General features: G+C 39.1%; 1 protein-coding gene across 2 annotated transcripts; it reads right to left on the bottom strand.

The window, feature by feature from the left end:
- Positions 1 to 79: 79 nt before the first annotated feature.
- On the bottom strand, positions 80 to 17,102 carry tax1bp1b (Tax1 (human T-cell leukemia virus type I) binding protein 1b). 2 transcript variants are annotated; one of them, XM_042489650.1, is made up of 18 exons: positions 17,008 to 17,102; positions 14,696 to 14,889; positions 10,851 to 10,953; positions 10,140 to 10,330; positions 9,486 to 9,644; positions 8,397 to 8,545; positions 8,045 to 8,135; positions 7,212 to 7,397; positions 6,744 to 6,995; positions 5,261 to 5,431; positions 4,784 to 4,856; positions 4,556 to 4,674; positions 4,258 to 4,383; positions 3,609 to 3,695; positions 2,834 to 3,035; positions 2,580 to 2,737; positions 1,394 to 1,479; positions 80 to 1,113 (listed from the first exon to the last, which is right to left on the bottom strand). In XM_042489650.1, exons 2-18 carry the CDS (start codon positions 14,870 to 14,872, stop codon positions 915 to 917), a joined length of 2,529 nt encoding a protein of 842 aa, XP_042345584.1. In that variant the 5' UTR covers positions 14,873 to 14,889; positions 17,008 to 17,102; the 3' UTR covers positions 80 to 914. The 2 variants fall into 2 exon arrangements, with proteins under 2 accessions (XP_042345584.1, XP_042345583.1); XM_042489649.1 differs by having other exon boundaries at positions 5,261 to 5,434.
- Positions 17,103 to 18,330: the final 1,228 nt, after the last annotated feature.

Here is an 18,330-nt window from a genome sequence, read left to right on the forward strand (position 1 = left end):
ACTTTTATTACATTTAGAATAAAAATTCCTCTGATGTGTGCCTAAGGACTCTTGTGTTATTAACTGCAAATTACCATGATTCAGATTCAAACAGACTTTATTAGTTCATATTAGATACATGAATCTCACTGAACAAATGAAACATTTCTATGAATAAAATAACTTATTACTGTAAAAGGGAACATAAAGAAGGAAATCAACAGAAGCTCAGCATGCATTGATTAGCTGATGATATGATGATTTTAAAGGAGTCTGACACAAAAACCCAATTAAATATTTAAACTGAAAACAAAGGAAACCTAACATGAAACAAATCTATATCATACACAAAGTATCAAGGCTTTCACGATATCATTGGCTTTAATTATTCTAAAATAGATGATCTGATGATATACTGTATAATCATGTCTGAAGGTAATCACTGAAGATTCTCCCTGACTGCATATATTGCACCAAGGCTGCTTTCTATAAAGAATGAGTAAATGACTTGTACAGTGATGTTTAAGGGGGGAACCATTTGGTTAGATGTTTTAAATGTAAGTTTGGTAAACACTTATCTCTTTCCCTGATTCGTTACATCCAGTACTCTGACAGATCTGTGTGAGCAGAGTCCATTTAAAGTCAGTGTTTATATGCACAACAGTCTTATCCCCCTAAATCATTCTTAAAATCCAAATGAAGGGAAAATTTTCACCTATAAAAAATGTAGCCCTGCCATATACACTGAATTAGAATGTCATTTCAAAATGTCACATCACTTCAAAGTGTTTCTCTAAGTTGAAGTAACAAAGCGAAAGTCAGTATAGTCCTAAAGAGTGGATCTTCACACCATTACATGCAGAAAAGAGTGCAGAGTGATTTATTTCAGTGGCGACAGGAAGTAGGCAGACCGGATGTGCTGATATTCTGTTTCTCTAGTCAAAGTTGAGCTGGTGGCCATCGAAGTGAGTGAGCACGTGATTCTCAAACACCTTCTGGTCGCAGTCCAGCGGGAACTGCTCGCTGCACATGGGGCAGATTTTCCAGTGGCTCTCCACATGCTCCTCAAACTTGCTCTGGTCATAGTTGGGTGGGAAGATGACCTCACACAGTGGACATCGCTTCATGTCCATGCTGCGTACCGGGAGAGGACGGAAGAGGAGAACGGCAGGGAGAGAAAACGCATGTTAATAAGCAGTGTAGTGATGATGTGGGCAAACCAGGAGCACAGGCTAATAAAGAGCATCTGTGTGATGCGATGTGGGTGGCCCGCTGCTTGACTAATACCAACAAAAGGGGGCTGTGCAGCAGAGCAAACACTTTACACATGTTACAATGCACAGGTTTAGAAAATGTAGGCCGCAGCAAACTCAGATGGCATTTATGAGAGTTGGAGCATGTGAGGGTGTGTTACCTTGGATCAAAGCAGAAGGCAGTTTGTCCATCGTTCACAAATCGGCTGTGAGTTTCAGTTGCTGCGGGCTGTTCATTGGTATTACCCTGAGAGAGAACGTTCTTCAATTGTGAGCATTTGTGAATATCTTAAAGCTGGGGTAGGCAGTTTTTATTTTAGCGTCAGTGGTCAATACTGCCTCAATAATCTTTAAGTCGGTTGTCATTCAAGTGGACTGAGAGAAAACTAGACTTCTGCACCTCCTCTGACCTCTGTTTTCAGGCTTTAGAAAATTGATTTCAGAGAGAGGGCATTCCTATCAGATGTTTAAAAAAGCAGTGCACATCCCTTCGTTGAAACCGCCACTCAATGGCAGGAAATTCTGCAGAAAAACTTGCTCTTCTACCACTGTCAACAACTTCCCACATTGCAAAACAACCAAAAAAAGGAGAGATGGACTTATCAAAAAGAGTCTTACAGAGAATCTGACCATGAATGAAACAAAACATGTCATTATTGGAGAAGCATTTTGGAAATGGAGAGAAAATGTTGCTGATAGACCTTTTTCATGGCAGACATTTTGACACGTTATTTTACGAAAAGCACAGGTGTATTTATTAACATTAATGACATATACATTCTATTTAGGGGAGGTCCTTGTATTGTTCATGCTGGCTCACTAGAATAGCTCACTGGCACACTTAATGGAACTGCGCCATCCTTTATATTATCAGTTTCACCTGTGCCTTTCCTACTATGACAAGTCAAAATGTATGCTGTCAAAAAGGTCCATAGTTTAGACTTTTGCTAACGGTATCGAAAGACTCACAGCTGAGGCTAATTCAAGTTCATGTTTATGTATCAAACAGTAGTTCGAAAACACACCCACAAGTCTGCAAAGAAAAAAGGATGATAATTCTCATGAAACTGCCGTAATGTAACAGCATTAGGATCACAATCATGATCGAGGTTATTGTAATGAATGCGTAGCACTCATACAGGTTACTGTATGAAGCTCATGCATTTGCCCGTGCTCGTCTGGTGGGAGGGGAGAGCAGCAGGGCTGTATCTTCAAATTCTTGAGTTTTTTTTGCCCTTATGAAAAACTGCCAACCCCAGCTTTAAAACAAAGGAGAAAAAGAAATCTATCTTAAGTATTTAACGGCACATGGGAGAGAAAACTGCCGGAAGACTTAGAGAGGCTTACATTGTTGTTGTTTTGCTTTTCCTCTGGCTCCTCATGGCCCTCTGGCCGGCTGTGGTTGCGGGTGGGTTGGATGCACACCACATTGCTGTCCCAGGAGGGTGGGCCCACAGGGGGCAACCTCAGCAGCTGGTCATCTGAAAATTCCTCATCTTCCTCATCTGCAGGGAAGGAATTCAGAAACATAAATGCTGTAAAAACAAGTGAACCATTTCAGCAATTAGTCTGTCTGAATCTATCTTCTATCTATCTCTAACCTTTTGAGTCTGAGATGGAGTAAGGGTTCCCAAAATGCAGCTTGCTGGGACTCTGAGAGACCAGCAGGGGGGTGGGGGCATCCTGGGTGTAAGGGACAGGGTACTGCAGGAATAAAGGCACACTGGACTGGAGACTCTCCAAGCTGGTTTTCTCGCTGGCCCCCTGATCTCCCTTCCTGCTGCTGCTGCCCTTCTGGAGCTCCTGGGCAGGAATCAGCAGAATTTTAAAACATTCTCACAACAACAAAGACCAGTGTCAAAATTTTAAATTTTTTCTCAAGAGCTAAATATCTGCCTCCCAGTCTGTCCGGGAAAGTATTTACATTACTGCTCGCAACCACACAGCAGAGCTATGAGCTATGACTCCTGAGCTATGAGTTCTTGTTTTTTCTCTCACTCACACAAACAGTTTAATTAGTGCCTTCATTAAAAAAGAAACTCTTCTCATTTTCAAAGGGATTGTGACGCTGTATTTTATTGATGTTAGTTGCAGACGCCAATTTAATTTACAGTCTAAACCTCAAATTGGGCCATTCTGCTCCTCTTAGCTGTAACAGCATTACCTCGAAGCAATATTTTAGGTCAGTGAGGACCTTGCTGTGGTCCAAAGTAATGAAATGGAAAATAAGAACTCATTTACTCTGCTTCTACAATTAGAGGCATATTAAACACGGAGCAGATTGGGAGAGGGAAAATGGCAGGGGAATGGCACTTCTCATGGAATTTTTAGAGTGGAAGAAGTCCATAAAAAAAGAAAATGAAAGCTGCCACTAACCCCCTCCACTTTTTCCTTCTCCTTTACAACAAGTGCTAGTGTGTCCTTCAGCTCCTTCAGCTCCCGTCCCTTCTCGGCAACCTGGCTCTGAAGTAAACAAAAGACACAAACACAGAAGAATGAAAAGAAACATTCAATTCTCAAACATCTGACATGTGCTGCTGATTGAAAACTGCATCACTGAAATACTCTCTGGCCTCAGTATGTGACATTAATTGATCATAGCCATAAAAGGCTTCCCTTTGCAGAGGACTGATTTATGTACAATGCTGCTCAAAGAAAAACAACCTGTTTGAATTCCTCTGAGACACTACGCAAATATCCGCCTGACCTGAGCCAAGCACAGCATTAGCCAGGCAACTGGAGATGATTCTTCAGAGCCAAGCTTCGCTTGTCTCCAGAGTCTGACATAAACAGCAGTAAAATGTCGTCTCACAGATAGGCCTGCTCATAAACAACACTGTCAGAGCGGCTGTGTTCAAGGGGAGAGATAGCATCAAAGGCCCCATTCCTGAGTTAGACCAGCCATACCCAGCGGTAAAAACACACTAAGTGTCCAAAGACAGACTAGTAGAGTATCACTGGCAGTGAATGGCCTGACCGCAGTGCTAAGTATCTGTACTGCGAACTGCCTACAGGATGAACTGACCTTGTAGCGATCTTCCTCTGCTGCCAACTGCAGTTTCATGTTCTCATTCATCTTCAGTTGTTCCTTAAATTTCACCTCCATCTTGGCCAGCTCATCAGCAAACATGCAGCTACGTTCCTTCTCCTCCTGAAGAGCAGCCAGATATTAACCAAGTCTCTTTTTATCATATTCCTCTATCTTACAATGCAGAGAGCTCAAACTGTATAACACATTTGGAGAACATGAGAATTTTACAACAGGTTTTTAACATCTAATTTGGGGACGAATGACCACTAAAAGGACGCAATATGTTTCTTACCACCAGCATTTGCTTGCATTTCCTGTACTTGTCATTCCTGTCGGATGCCTCTCTGCTGATGCCTTTGAGCTTCTCCTGGATGATGGCCTCCAGCATTGGATCAGCAGAACCTGGACTCCCTGTGAAGACAATGAAGGCAAGTCAGACAGCTTGGCAAGGCATGACAGCAGTTTAAATGTAATTATTCATTCCATGACTTACACTTTGGCACAGTGAAATATGACATACCTGGCACTGATGTATCTGGACTCACTGATGCAGGGATTGTTGAGGCCTCTTGTGCTGAGCTTCTCTTCAGATCCTACAGACAGAAAAAAACAAGTGTTGAAAATGAGCTCTTAATGCAACTAAAAGACAGAAACAACTAAAAAAAACAGTAAATTGATGCACACAGGATCTGTGGACAAAAAATTAGCATGGCACTGCCACTGAAAGCAGTTACAACATGACACAATTTTATTTTGCAAAAATACATTACACGCTGCATGTGTTAATGTCTTGAACAAGCTCACTGAATGCTGACGAAGTTGAATCTCAGAGTAAAATTCATTCCAGTCCAGATATTAGCAACAAAGGCTAACAAGAGTGGTCAAAGAAGCTTTCACTTCAGGGCATTTAATAGGATGTGAAATGTTGACACTGTGTTACAGATATCTCATGTAAATTCAGTATACATTATGTCTGTCAGTGTGTGGTGGGACCTACCCCTTGCTGATCAGAGAATCGAAGCACTTGTTTTTGCAGTCGCTGACATTCCTTATACTTCTCCTTGTAGTGTTCTGCAGCCATGTGCAGCCGCAGCTTCAGGTCCTCAACCTCTCTCTGCAGCTCTGCTAGAACAGCTGGGTCTGCAGCAGCCTCTTCTTCTGCTTTGGCCTGCTGATGACAGACATGACAGAAAAAGAGATTAGACATTTAACGCAGGAATGGGCTAACTGCAAAGATCCCTGTAAAGTTAAACCAACAAAGAGGAACCCCCTATTAATGGTGATTCTGATTGATTATAGTTTCTGTTTTCATTATTATTCTTCTGAAGTTACATTCCCACTGTCTTCAGCAAAACACGGCGTATATGGATGGACGTTAACATACAGTATTATTATAATTTATCATCTTTTAATGTACTTGTTCTGTAGTAAAATATTTGCAAACATTATTAAATATTCTTATCAAAATTCTGAATTCTACTTTTATTGACCCCCTCAAGATAAAATCACATTTTTAACCTTGTTAACATGTCCATATGCTGTCTTTTATATGCTCAAACATACCATTTACAAAACAATAAGTTATTACCATGGCTGAGCATTTCTGCCTTTGAACTACAGTGTACCAATGTATGTCTCAAAAACACATATTTAGAAAGCCAAGGTTTTCATACATCACAAACCCAATGAACCAATCCTGAATTCAGCTAAAACACAAGAAACTTGTGCTCCATAAAAGGATAAGCACTCAATGAAGATCCTCAGGTCACTGATCAGCAGTTATGACTTAAATATAAAGGCCAGAGAGCAGTAATAGAAAAGAAAGAAAGAGGAGGCAGAGCCAGAGTGGCAGGTCTGAACGGACTAAAAACCATCCTCGCCGGGTCGGGCTGAAAGCTCTGCAACCTCCCCCTCCTCCCCATCACACGGACAGGGATTTCAACTTAACACAAGAAACTTGTGCTCCAGAAAAGAATAAGCACTCACTAAAGAAACTGTACCTGTATTTTCAAGCCAAGTTTCACTTCCACTTCAACTTGTCAGAGCTGGTGATATGGAACTATGTTTATTTAACGTAAGCAGCACGTTATTGGCTGTGTGATAACAAAGCTCATGTTATCTGTTATTGTTTCTTTTCTGTTTCTGTTTCCAAAGAGAGCAATGAGCAGAGTTAAAGGTGATCAGTTATACTCGAGCTACAGGTGAGCGACTAGCAGAAATAGAGGCGGGAGCTCATTTGCAAACAGTAGATCCGCGCATATTAAGTGAGGCAAAGTTGTAGGGTCACATTGAAGCCATTTTAAGGCATTAAGGGATTGTATTTTCATGAAAAAAATAAAAATTGTTAGAATACTATAGGTTGTGCACACTGTTATCATCTACCTTCTGCCTATCATTATATTAAACACACATAATAATATAATTCATGTTTCATTTAATAAATCATTTAAGCCTGTTAGCAGACTGATTATCATCCTTACAGCTTCCTTCTTGGCCTCTGCCTTCATCTGCTCTACCAAGCGCTCCAGGCGGACACACTGCGCCTGAGCTTCAGCTTTGGCCTGGCGAAGAGCATCAGCCTCCAGCTTCATGTGGTAGAGTTCAGACATGGTACGGTCGCGGGCACTGGAGGCATCCCTTAGCTCAGCTGCTAACAAGGCGGACTGCTGCTGGTTGGCCTGGAGCTGCTCTTCCTTCTGGCGCAGCTGCTCCTTCAGGGCCTTTATATCTCCCTGCCAAAAACAAACCTGTGTTAGGGCAAGGTTTTTCATTTCCAGAAGCTCACTATAAATTAGTCATTATTGCTATTGTTTAAATTTTTTTTATTATTATAATTATTACTCATTCTTATGTTATCGGTATTATTAATTAAGCATTAAGTTAAATACTGTATATGATCAAACTACAAAGGTTTTGGGACTTTTTTTTAAATTGAAAATTATTTGTACCAAGGGGGGAACTTTGGCCAGGATCTCTCTGTACTGTTTCTCCTTCTCAGTGAGGCACGCCTGCAGACGGCCCACCTCCTCTTTAAACTGGGCGATGGTATTTTCCTTGTTCACATCCACAGACTTCAGCATCTGCAGCTCTGCGCTCAGCTTCGTGTTCTCCAGCTCCCGGTTTTTCAGGTGAATCTAGTATGTAAACACACGCACACAAACACACACAGAAGAAGTTATAAAACACGAGAGAAGTTATAAAACATAGAGTCCTTGGCGTTTGCCTCATTTATACAACACCGATCACAATCATGTTCCAAAGAGCATATGACTATTAAAATAAATGTTGCATGACCTCAATTATAAAACAGAGATTGAAATAGGCCCATAAAGTTTTCCTCGTGCAACAGCGCCAGTGTGATGGCGCAAGTTAAACTGGGTATGGGCTTTTGGCTTCATTTCCATGGCGACACTACAGTATGTGGCACTCCCAGTTCCTGTGCGGTGCCGACCACAACAAAGACCCAGAAACGCCAGACGGACCAGAATAAGGCATGCCCTGTTTGGACTAAATGTTAGGGCAAGAGTATACAGAATAATCACGGTAGTAAAACATGAAAAACAGAAACAGGAAAAGTAAATGAACTGGACATCCAATTACGGGGGATCTAATATAAAAAATATTGTTAATTGCACAGATTGTAAAACTGTCAGTAACAAAGCAGTCAACTGATACACTGCTAAGCAAACCCAACAGACATAATAAATATATGAAAGTACCCATCTGCTACCTACTTGAAACATGACATTCTTATTTTATTATTTAACTTAACGTGAATTACCTTGTAGAGTTCCTTCTCATCTTTCTCATTCTTGAGATGAGATTCAAGTGCCTCCTTCTCTGATGTAATTTTCTTCACTCTATCCTTGAGACTGAAGAAAAGGTAATAAAAATGTTTAGTCACCAATTGCATAACTCATCACATTCAGTGATTGGAATAACTGAAAAGTGACCATAGATTATGGTCTATGGTTTACGCTGTTTTCATGCACTACTCACAGGCAAAAAGGGCTGCAATATGAAAAAGTAAAGCCTTCTTGACTTAGCAGTAGGTTATGGACAAAACAGGAGATGCATGTAACCAAAACCAGCAATTCAGTGAATCTGCAAAAGTCCCACCATCCCAAACTCACCTGTCCAGCTCAGTTTCCTTCTGTAGGCCCTTCTGGGTAACTCCAATCAGATCCTCCTCCAACTGTATAACTCTGGCTGTCGCCTCCTCAAGCCTCCTCTTTACCTCCTCTTTCTCCTCTTGCAGAGCCTGGGAAGAATTCTGTGCTTCCTGGGAGACAATAAAATGTAATGTTAAAAACAAGTGCAATAAATCTCAATAAGGCCAAAGAATAAATATAGTATGGGGAAAAAATGCTTCAGTTTTATAATGTGCATGATCAAATGAATTATTTAATTATCTTATCATTCATATTAAAAAAAAAAAGATAACAAATACAATTTGTGCAGAGGCCTACATAAATCTAGACGGGTTAAAGTCTTTGACTCTATGCTTGTGGAAAACGAGTGCAAAGCATAAAAAGTTTATTGTCTTTGCCTAAATCTAAATGAACATTAGGCCTCAGTTCAGAGTTTTCAAATATAAAAGATGACATCAAAAAAGCAATGGGATTTTTTTTTTACAGTTTGTTTATGAGCAGAATTTTGGAATCTTTATATTCACACCATATAAAAAATCATATAAAAGTATGGTCATAAAATTAACAGCCACAAAATCTGTAATCATGTTTTCATCTGAAAGCTGTTATAAAAGCAGCAGATTAACAACAGAGGACAGTCGTATGAATTATTACTGACACTACTTTTAAGACTTAATGTTATACTATAAAAAATGAAATTACAACTTTGATAATATAGACATTCATATCTGTCAGAGTGTGATTTACTCTTTTATTGGATCACGAGTTTGGATTGCTCTGCATGTCTGCAGTCTTTCACTAGGGGGTGCTAAGAGACTGTTTGGCCAAAAGTAACAAGTGTTTGGAATAACTACAAGAACTACAAAAGAGCATCAATCATATAATTTAGCACATTTAGCAGCATGAGCTGCTAAATCAACAACCAAGAACAGCTATACTAAACAACAGAAAAGGCAAAAAGAGTATTTGCTTTACTGACAAAAGTTTTACAAGAGCAACAAATATTTGTCTCCACTCCTCACTGCTGGCACTCCTGCCTTCAAAAAATGACTTAGTCCATTCTCAGCTTACTTGGCTCTCTCTTCTCAGTTGGGCACAGGTTTCTTTCTCCTGCTCGCACTCTTTCTGCAGGCTCTCCTTCTCAGCTTCCACCTGCTCCTTCTCCTGCTGCAGGAGGGCGATGTTTTTGACCAGCTCCTCTTTCTCTCTCTGAGCTTCCTCCATCTTTTGCTGCACAGAAAGATAAACTTTTTAAAATGTTCGGGCCTTTCACATAATAATTCACTTCACTAACAATGTAGGACTGGGCTATACATCAATATCATGATAGAAGACTAGATATTGTCTCAGATTGTGGGTATGATAATAACAAAAGTGTTGTCTTTTCCTGGATTTAAAGGCTGCTTTACAGTAAAGTGATGCCATTTTCTGCTCTGGCTCTTCTGTTATTTGCCTTAACCACTTAATCATTATATCCACATTATTTATGATTTATCAAAATCTAACTGTAAATATTTTGTGAAACCATCGATAGTCAGACCAACATTATCATCACAATACTGATATCAAGGTATATGGTCAAAAATATTGTGATATTTTATTTTCTCCTTTTTGACCAATCCTATAACAAATTACACCACCATGCTCAAATAGCATATAATGCTATTCACCACAGTACATGATCCACTGGCCTTTATCAAATTAATATGAACTTGCATATTATACCTCAAGGAAGCCTGCCTTTGTGGTGACCACCAGGATGTCAGAGTTGCATTCATCCTCCACAGTCAGCAGCTCGTCCTCTGAGGGGCTGTTGGCACGAAACTGGAATGGGGTGCTGGCTCCCCTGATCTCCCCTTTGTGGGTCACATAACAGAACTGGTAGAACTCGGCATCGTCATTGGGCACATAATATCCTGGAGAAAAATGACAACCAGTCAGTGAGCTCGGTGCACAGCAGTACAGAGAAGTGAAGCAAAAGTTATTCTTCCACTACCCTAAACACCCCTCAGTCCTTAGGTGCTCTTAAACAGCACACTTGTTCCAAAGTTATTGCAAAATGTTCAGTTACAATTTTTTGGTAAGTGTTTGCATAACTTTAAAAAAAGCACAGAAACTGTTATATTGCAGCAGTTCCATGATCTGGATCATGGACTGGGCATCTGTGATGTTGTGGGGTTGAATTTGAAAAGCAAATAAGCCATGTCTCTCTCTTACTCATGTCACTCACCATTACCTTATAAAAACTAGTATTAAGATTTTAAAAAACACATAAACTGAAATCTTTAACACTAGAACAAAGATCTGTGGGGAAATGTTCTCATTTAACTCTACCCACTGGCTCAGTATTAAAGTTTTAACAATCCTCTGAGCAGCCTTCTCATATGCAGTTATTAAAAGGTGTCAAAGTTATATAAAACTATGGTATGATCTTACCCTGAAAGACCACTGTTCGGTTGACTGCGGTGCCTTCCACATAGTTCTCAGGCAGAGGCGACCACAAGAATGTGTAATAGTCCCTTGCTGTGCTCCAACCAACCTGTGAGACATTGTGGGGAATCCATTCATCCAGACACTCTCACCACATCAGTGTAAGATAATAACAATGGAGGATTAACAAGGAGGCTTCCTAGAATCCGCACTCTTCCAAAATATCTCAGTGTGGTTTATTACAGTCATCAAGGTTTTTTTTTTTAAATCCATGCTGGGATGATAGCGTAAGACCATGTCTACTGTGACTGTTTTTTCTCACCAGAAAAATCACCATTTCTGCAAACCGCTGAAACTCCTGGTCACCACATGCATGTGGGCCAGCCCTTGTGGAAATGTAGCTACAACTCACTTCCAACAGGAAGAGGAAAATAGGTGAAAATTTTATACATAGGTGACTTGAAAATGAAAACCAAAATGTAATTATACGTATTTTATGTGTTGTTAACTGATGGCTGATGAGGGGGGAGTACAGAAAATACATCCATAACTTAAGCCCGGTGCCATAAAACTGTCAAACAAAATCAGAGTCACATCGAGCTGGCTGGCTCTCGGTGTGCACACTCAGGCACACACGAGCATCCATAACAAGCCCAGCCAAACCAGTCTATTACACCAGCCTCTGCCACTGAACATAGATTAAGTCTTAAAAGATGTGCTCAAATTACATTTTAAATATTCATGCAAACCAATCTTGCTTTAATATATACTGCTGCAGATGTTGCTTTGATGTATACGGGCTTTTTTTCACAATCTGGGCTTTTTTCTCACCTGTGTACAAACAGCCTACAGCTACAATACTGTGAGTGTTCATCAGAGCCAGAGATAGAAAGCCACGGTGCTCCAAAACCCCCCAATTGTTGCCAGTGCAGCTCCGGCCTCCAGCAGTAAAGAACAGGAAGCAATTAAAACATGCACCTAGTTAGAGAGTGTCATTACTGAAGGCTAGCCTGTACCAGTCCACTCATTAGAGCCGCAGAGGTGGTGGTGGCTGAAAACTCTGAGAGGAACTCTTTCACTTCCAACAGACTGGTCTGCAGTGTGTATAAATAAGAGGAGAGGATGTAGAGATGTAGAGCCACCATAAAAACTGGACTGCTGAATGACGTGGTAACACATTCAAAACTGCAAGAGTAAAATCTACAAATATACAAGTGATGTGAAGTAATGTGGCCATACAGGGTACCAATGTATTTTAGATTACACATGAATTTCACCAGCATTCCAGCACAGTCATACCACTGCAAGAAAGCTGACAGAAGCCGCTGGCAATGTTGCTGCAGGAGGTAATGTACTGTCTATGTGCCAGTCTGACTGTATAAATTCAGGGAGCGGGTTGTTCATGAATCACACAGAGAGGTTGTGCTCGAAGACAGGTTAATTATAAAGCAGTGCTTGCTTTCTCCTAGGCCACTGTGACAACCTGTCCCAACAACATTCCTCCATGGAGCTCAGAACAGCTTGCAAATGTTAAATGTTCCTACATCAAAAGGGCCACAGGCTGCTTTTGTCCCTGTGCAAACAAGAACCTGTCTCCCATTTATTTATCACCAATAGCTTATTGAGTTTGTTTGACTTGCCATGTTAAAGTGTATAATTTAAAGATGTGTAAATTATTTTAGGTTGACGTGTAAGAGCATTTTAAAAAATGTGGGAAAAATTGTCCGTGTAGTCATAATTCTTCAAACTTGGAATAGCTTGAACCAAATTAGTGATGGCAGTGCTGACAAGTTACATTTCATATGACTGAACAATAGGAAAATTTCCCGTCTAACCACATCACTAAAGTAGACATGCTCCATATTAAAATCAAATAGATAAAAAACCCTCGAAAGTTGGTAGCACTCAAAACAATCTCTGACAGAATATACTTTGTTTGACCGGGAGCCATTAGCAACTAATTGTGTGTTAAGGAGCTAACACTGATGCAGAGTGTATCCAGGTCATCTCTATGCATACAAACGCAAGAAACTGGCACCAAACATCTCATCTGTCAGCACTGCCAGGAACATTTACACAATTTACGATCCTGCCCTCAGCCTTTTCCAGCTCAGCTGTGTTTTAGAGGCTCAAGAAATTAGCAATTTTAAGATCTATATTGCCAATGTGTGCCTCGCTTGAGGCTAAACACAACATAATGTGGCATCCAGCTACAACAGAGGGCTGAATCCAGTGTTTAAACAGCCTCCAGACATTACTGGATCCTTTTCCAGTAGCCTAAAATGACCTCATTCCTCAGTAAGACTTGGCAAAAAACCTTCAGCCATTTCACAGATCCACAAACATATCATGAATAAGCACACACTAGGTATATCAATCAATGCCATAAATCTTTCAAACACAGAATAAATATCAGGCTTTCATCTATGTTACAAAGATATGAACAATTTAAGTCTCTCATGTTCAGCGAAACTGCAACAGTTTGTCTTGGAAATGTTTCATACAAGTATATTCCTGACTCTTAACAGTAAAAGCACATTCATGCAAAATGCAACACAAACAGAAAGAGACATTAGTTTGATATTTGTATCTGTATCGTTTTATATCCAGCTTCCATCTCATCTCCGGAAGATAAAACACGTGTTGGTCTAGAGGAGCCCAGAGCCATATTCTTCTGTGCACATCCACGATTCACTACCGATGCGGTGAAAATAAATTACAGCCACTGTATTGGATTTAATGTACTCCTATAACAAGATCCATGTGGGACACTGAAGTGTGTGGTGCAGGGGTCAGACTGCTTTATTCCATCTTCTAAGCTTATTTTCCATATACACACAACAGTAGCTTCACTTCACAGTCACTCAGTTTTTCTTACTACTGAATGAATATCTTGTTTCCACCTTTTTAGTAAAACCTCAGTACTGAAATTTCTACAAAATAAAAATCCTGAAAAATAGAATAAAAATCCTAAGAATAGGTTGTTAGAGATTTACCTCCCAGCATATCCCACACGATATGCTCCAGTCCACTGGTTCTCAACCAGAGGTCCCCCAGGGGTGCATGAGGAGTTTCAGGGGGGCCCAAATAATGGGAGAATTGTTTATTTTCACAATTGAATTCACTATAGAAGTGAGTCCAATAAGAGTCAGGGTGTAAGTTCTGATCATTGGTTTCCCTCTCTCCTCAGCTGTTGACAACTATAGAATTCCATCAGTTAATTTTCAAAACCTTTCCATAATTTTTCCATCATCTTTCACTCCTTTTCCACAGCTTTATTTAAGTAGTTTAAAACAGGTAGGCCTATGACCACACACTTCCCAGGCGTTTGCAAATGAGCAAACTTCCTATCTTTTTTCATAACTTAGACATTCCTGCAACAAACAGAGCAGATTGACACTTGCGGCTGCTTTGCAAAACATCAAGGCCATGCTTCTTTTTGGGTGATTAAAAACATGAAGATCAAACCAATGGTCACGCAGCGCAGCACCAGATTTGATACAACGTATTTAGCATAATGTTACTCATGTTTCTGCAATACTTTATGTAAGTTAAACAATAGCCAAAACAGTGTATTTTCAAAACTTTCACAAAACATTCTATCAATTCCAAACCATTACCAGGCCTGGAAAACTGTTTTTCTAATTTCATAACTGTTCCAGGAATTTCATGAGAGTGGAAACCCTGTTCATATCTCACATCCAAAATCTTATCAAATGGGGGTCTGTGACCTACTCTGTATAAATTTAGATGTCCTTGACATGACAAACCTTGAGAACCACTGCTCTAGTCATTGGAACATACCATTACATTTCAAAGGCTTTTTTAATACATTCAAGGGGGATATTTACCTTGAATATGCCAACCCAGTCCTTTGGATGTGGTTTGATGAACTGCGTCAGGGTATAGTGACACTCCAGTGCAGCATGGGGCAGGTAACTCTTCCCCACATTCTGGAAGATGACGTGGGCAAAGTTTGATGTGTCCATGTTGTTGCTTAATAAAGTCCCGTCCAGGAACAGTTCCATAAATCACTCAGCAGTGGCTACACCCAAGGAGACAAGCGACAAAATATATGATAATTAACTATAGCAACTACAGAGTGGGTAAAGAAGCAAACCAGCTCTTTAGAATAAAACTTATTCAGCACTGAGAATCCAACAATTACTGTATTGTTATTGAATAAAATATCATATTATCTTATCAATTGTCTAGCAGACAGCAAAAGCCATTTCAATCATATCTCTATAACACTGCTGTTATGGTCAGATAGCAGATATAATAATTATTCAAGGATATTATTTTTTTAGTCCAAACCCAATTTGCCATCCCAATCTGCTGTAGTTTCCCATTCGACTCAAACACCGGCAGTTGTTAAGCTATGATTATTATTATTATTATTATTTATTATTATTAGCTATTATTAAGCGTTCAAGGGATGTCAACCAGTGCATGAACATTACTATCATGAGTCATATTGTTTGTGAATGAGACCCCCCCCCCCCCTGAGGACTGTCGGAAAGTCTTTGTAAAGATGATGTAAACTCAGAAAAATTCCACATTTGCCACCAGGAAGTTGCTCTCATATGACCAGCAAAATGTTAATTTGAAAATGCAGGCAATATGACACCCAAGTTTACAGGACAAATCACGACATTTCCGTTCCAATACATGATTGACAAACAATGCAACAGGTTTATGGTATTTTAGCCACATCCATAAAACTTTAACTTATCTGTAATATGCTAAGTAGTTTTGGTGCATACTACAAGTTACTTACTCTTTTCAGTGGCCTTTTAATAGGCACAGTTCAGCTCATGTATTCATTGCTGAAACACATTTACACTGACCGCACCAACTGGCATGCAGAGGATTATATGATAAGGTGTCCTCAAGTGATAACTTTTTTCCTTGAATGCAAAAGTGAAACAGCTGGTCCACAAAGGAAAATAGACCCATCATCAGTGGTGTAAATATCTGATTATATCTGATTTCTACAAAAAAAAAAAAAAAAGAATTACTTGATAACTGTACTGGACTTCTTATCTATCTATCTTACTTTCTCTTTCCTAAGTTTTGAAAATGAAAACACTATTTTTACTCACTTAACTTAAATTTTCCCAAAATACCTCGGTATTCAGTACATACATTAATTTATGTAAACAATAACTCTTAATTGAATTTTGTCATTCCAAAATTATTATAATTTTATTGGATTTTGTACTTGGAGCTGGCTGTTACCTTTCAAGGTAATAACAAAATAACAGTGATGATGAAGCACAACTTAGTTTTACACTTTACAGTTCATACAATAAGACTTCATCATTGTAGGTGACATCTATTTTTATTTGAGTGTTTGGCAAAATAGCTTTACATTTAGTATTAAAAGCAGTATCAACGTACTATGCATTTTAATTTCCTTTTAGACCACTTTATTTTGAGGTATATAAAGCTTCAGTATCGCCACCTCTTTCTCGATAAATTAGATGACAACAAAGGGAAAAAAATAAATTCGCTATAAAAACACCGCATGGTTATCGTGAGATCTGTTTCAGGGTGGATCTTCCATTCCGGCCTCAGCTGATATAATTCTGTCCTACGTAATTGGGCCTATGACAGTCAAAACAGATCATCGGATGATGATCGGAAACATTGAACACTGTTGTCATCTGACGTGACAGCAATCGCCGAACCTGATGTACAATTTCTACATAAAACATATGGCAAGAGTTAACGTTAAAGGCTGTAACTGACAGCCCACAAGTACAAGCTACGAGGCGAGGCCTAATGTGAAAACAGATTATATCAGGCTAAGTTAGCTTACGGCTAGTTAGCAAGCTAACGCTAGTTACATAGTTTACTGGACGAGATCGCGCGTTACCCGCTGAGCATAGAGCCATCTGTTCCTTAGATGGCCATACAAAATATCAACATAAACGAGTAAAACACATTAGAGCTGGATAAGAAATATATAACGCCATAAACGGGAAAGAGAGCAGCTAACTCGAGAGCCATGCTATCAACTGGAGGACAAGGTTAGCTAACGTAAACACTTAGCAGCTATGTCTCTCGAGCTAGCTTCTAAAAAAATCATGTTAAACAGGGGGTTTGTCAACAACAATAGCAATATGAGTAATCTTTATAAAATAAGCCTTGGAGATACCTGGTTGCCATGATGATCAGCAGCTGAAATCCGAAGGTATGATAAAAACAATTGTTGACGCAGTTCAGTGCTTTCCCGTGCCCTCTTCCTGGAATAATAACAACATTACGTCATTTCCGGAAGGGGGACTTGCTTGGGATTCCCATCCCTCTGAAAGGATTTTTTAAAAATGTAAAAATAACCTCAGGAAGCGGACAGTGAAAGAGAAGAGTATGACATAATGGAAAATCAAGTGAAAATAATATGTTTGGATGACATCACGGGAGCAAAGGTTACCTTTACAGAATTAATTATAGTATTAGAATATATTACATGATGTCTATATTAGATGAATATTTTGAATTTGGGTGCATTCTTCATTTCCATTCTAAATATATAGTTCTTGACATTTGCAGTACTTGCTTTTATTTTCTCTATTATATTTATTGTTATATACCAATACAGTAAAGCTAGATCTTTATGTGTGAAAATCTACACAGCAGTAAAACAGATTCTCTTACAGATTCACATACATGAAACATATGAAAACTATAAGCAGTGGTGAAACAATTTTAAAGTACTCGTACTTTACTTACTTCTGCTTCACCATACTTAATTACTATATTATGTGTTTAACTTCACGGCATTTATTTCAGAAGTTATTTTTTAGTTGTTGACATCGAACATAAAGATTTCCCATATCAAGCTCCATTTCAACTCAATCAGAAGATATGGTGCATTAAGACCACCACTTTTAGAATCGGAAATCTTCATAAGCTGTTATATTTAACCAAAGAGAAATTGTAATCTATGAAAAAATCTGTGCATTGTACAGCAAAAAAACAACACACAAATGAAGCAATAAATACAAATATGCGCATCGTGTACTACAATATATAACCACAGTGTCGATAAAAATTAAAAATGATTGAAATATGAAAATAAAAATGCTGACAAATGAATCCATAAGCGTGTTAAATAAAAATGCATGAATAGTATAAATAAGAAATAAATAAGAATATAAGTTGAACTGTAAATATAGTCAAAGCCCGGTTAAATGCTTCCATATTAAATTGTCACAATAATGTTTAAATAATAACATAGGCCTAAATAAATAATTATTACTATATTTTACATGGTGGCACTATTATTTCTCCCAACACTGTGGACAAGACTGACCTCTTTCAGTAAGCTTTAGAGATTCACATGGTTGTCGGGAAATGTAAAATCATAAGCGCTACAAAAGATATATGACCAATATATCTCTGGATGCGGAAACACGTCATCAGGTCCATCCAGGGCCCTCCTCTGCAGCTCAGTGGCTGGATTTGGGAGGCCGTGCTG

The sequence above is a fragment of the Plectropomus leopardus genome, chromosome 7 (assembly GCF_008729295.1).
Source record: "Plectropomus leopardus isolate mb chromosome 7, YSFRI_Pleo_2.0, whole genome shotgun sequence".
In the NCBI taxonomy this organism is placed as follows: Eukaryota; Metazoa; Chordata; class Actinopteri; order Perciformes; family Serranidae; genus Plectropomus; species Plectropomus leopardus.

Bases quoted from the DNA above. Each gene is read 5' to 3' on its own strand.
- tax1bp1b (XM_042489649.1), bottom strand. From the start codon at position 14,872: ATGGAACTGTTCCTGGACGGGACTTTATTAAGCAACAACATGGACACA. The intron at 10,331-10,850 runs GTAAGATCATAC...ATTTTTCTCCAG, and splicing joins CCGAACAGTGGTCTTTCAGG to GATATTATGTGCCCAATGAC. The intron at 7,398-8,044 runs GTAATTCACGTT...TTTACATACTAG, and splicing joins ATGAGAAGGAACTCTACAAG to ATTCACCTGAAAAACCGGGA.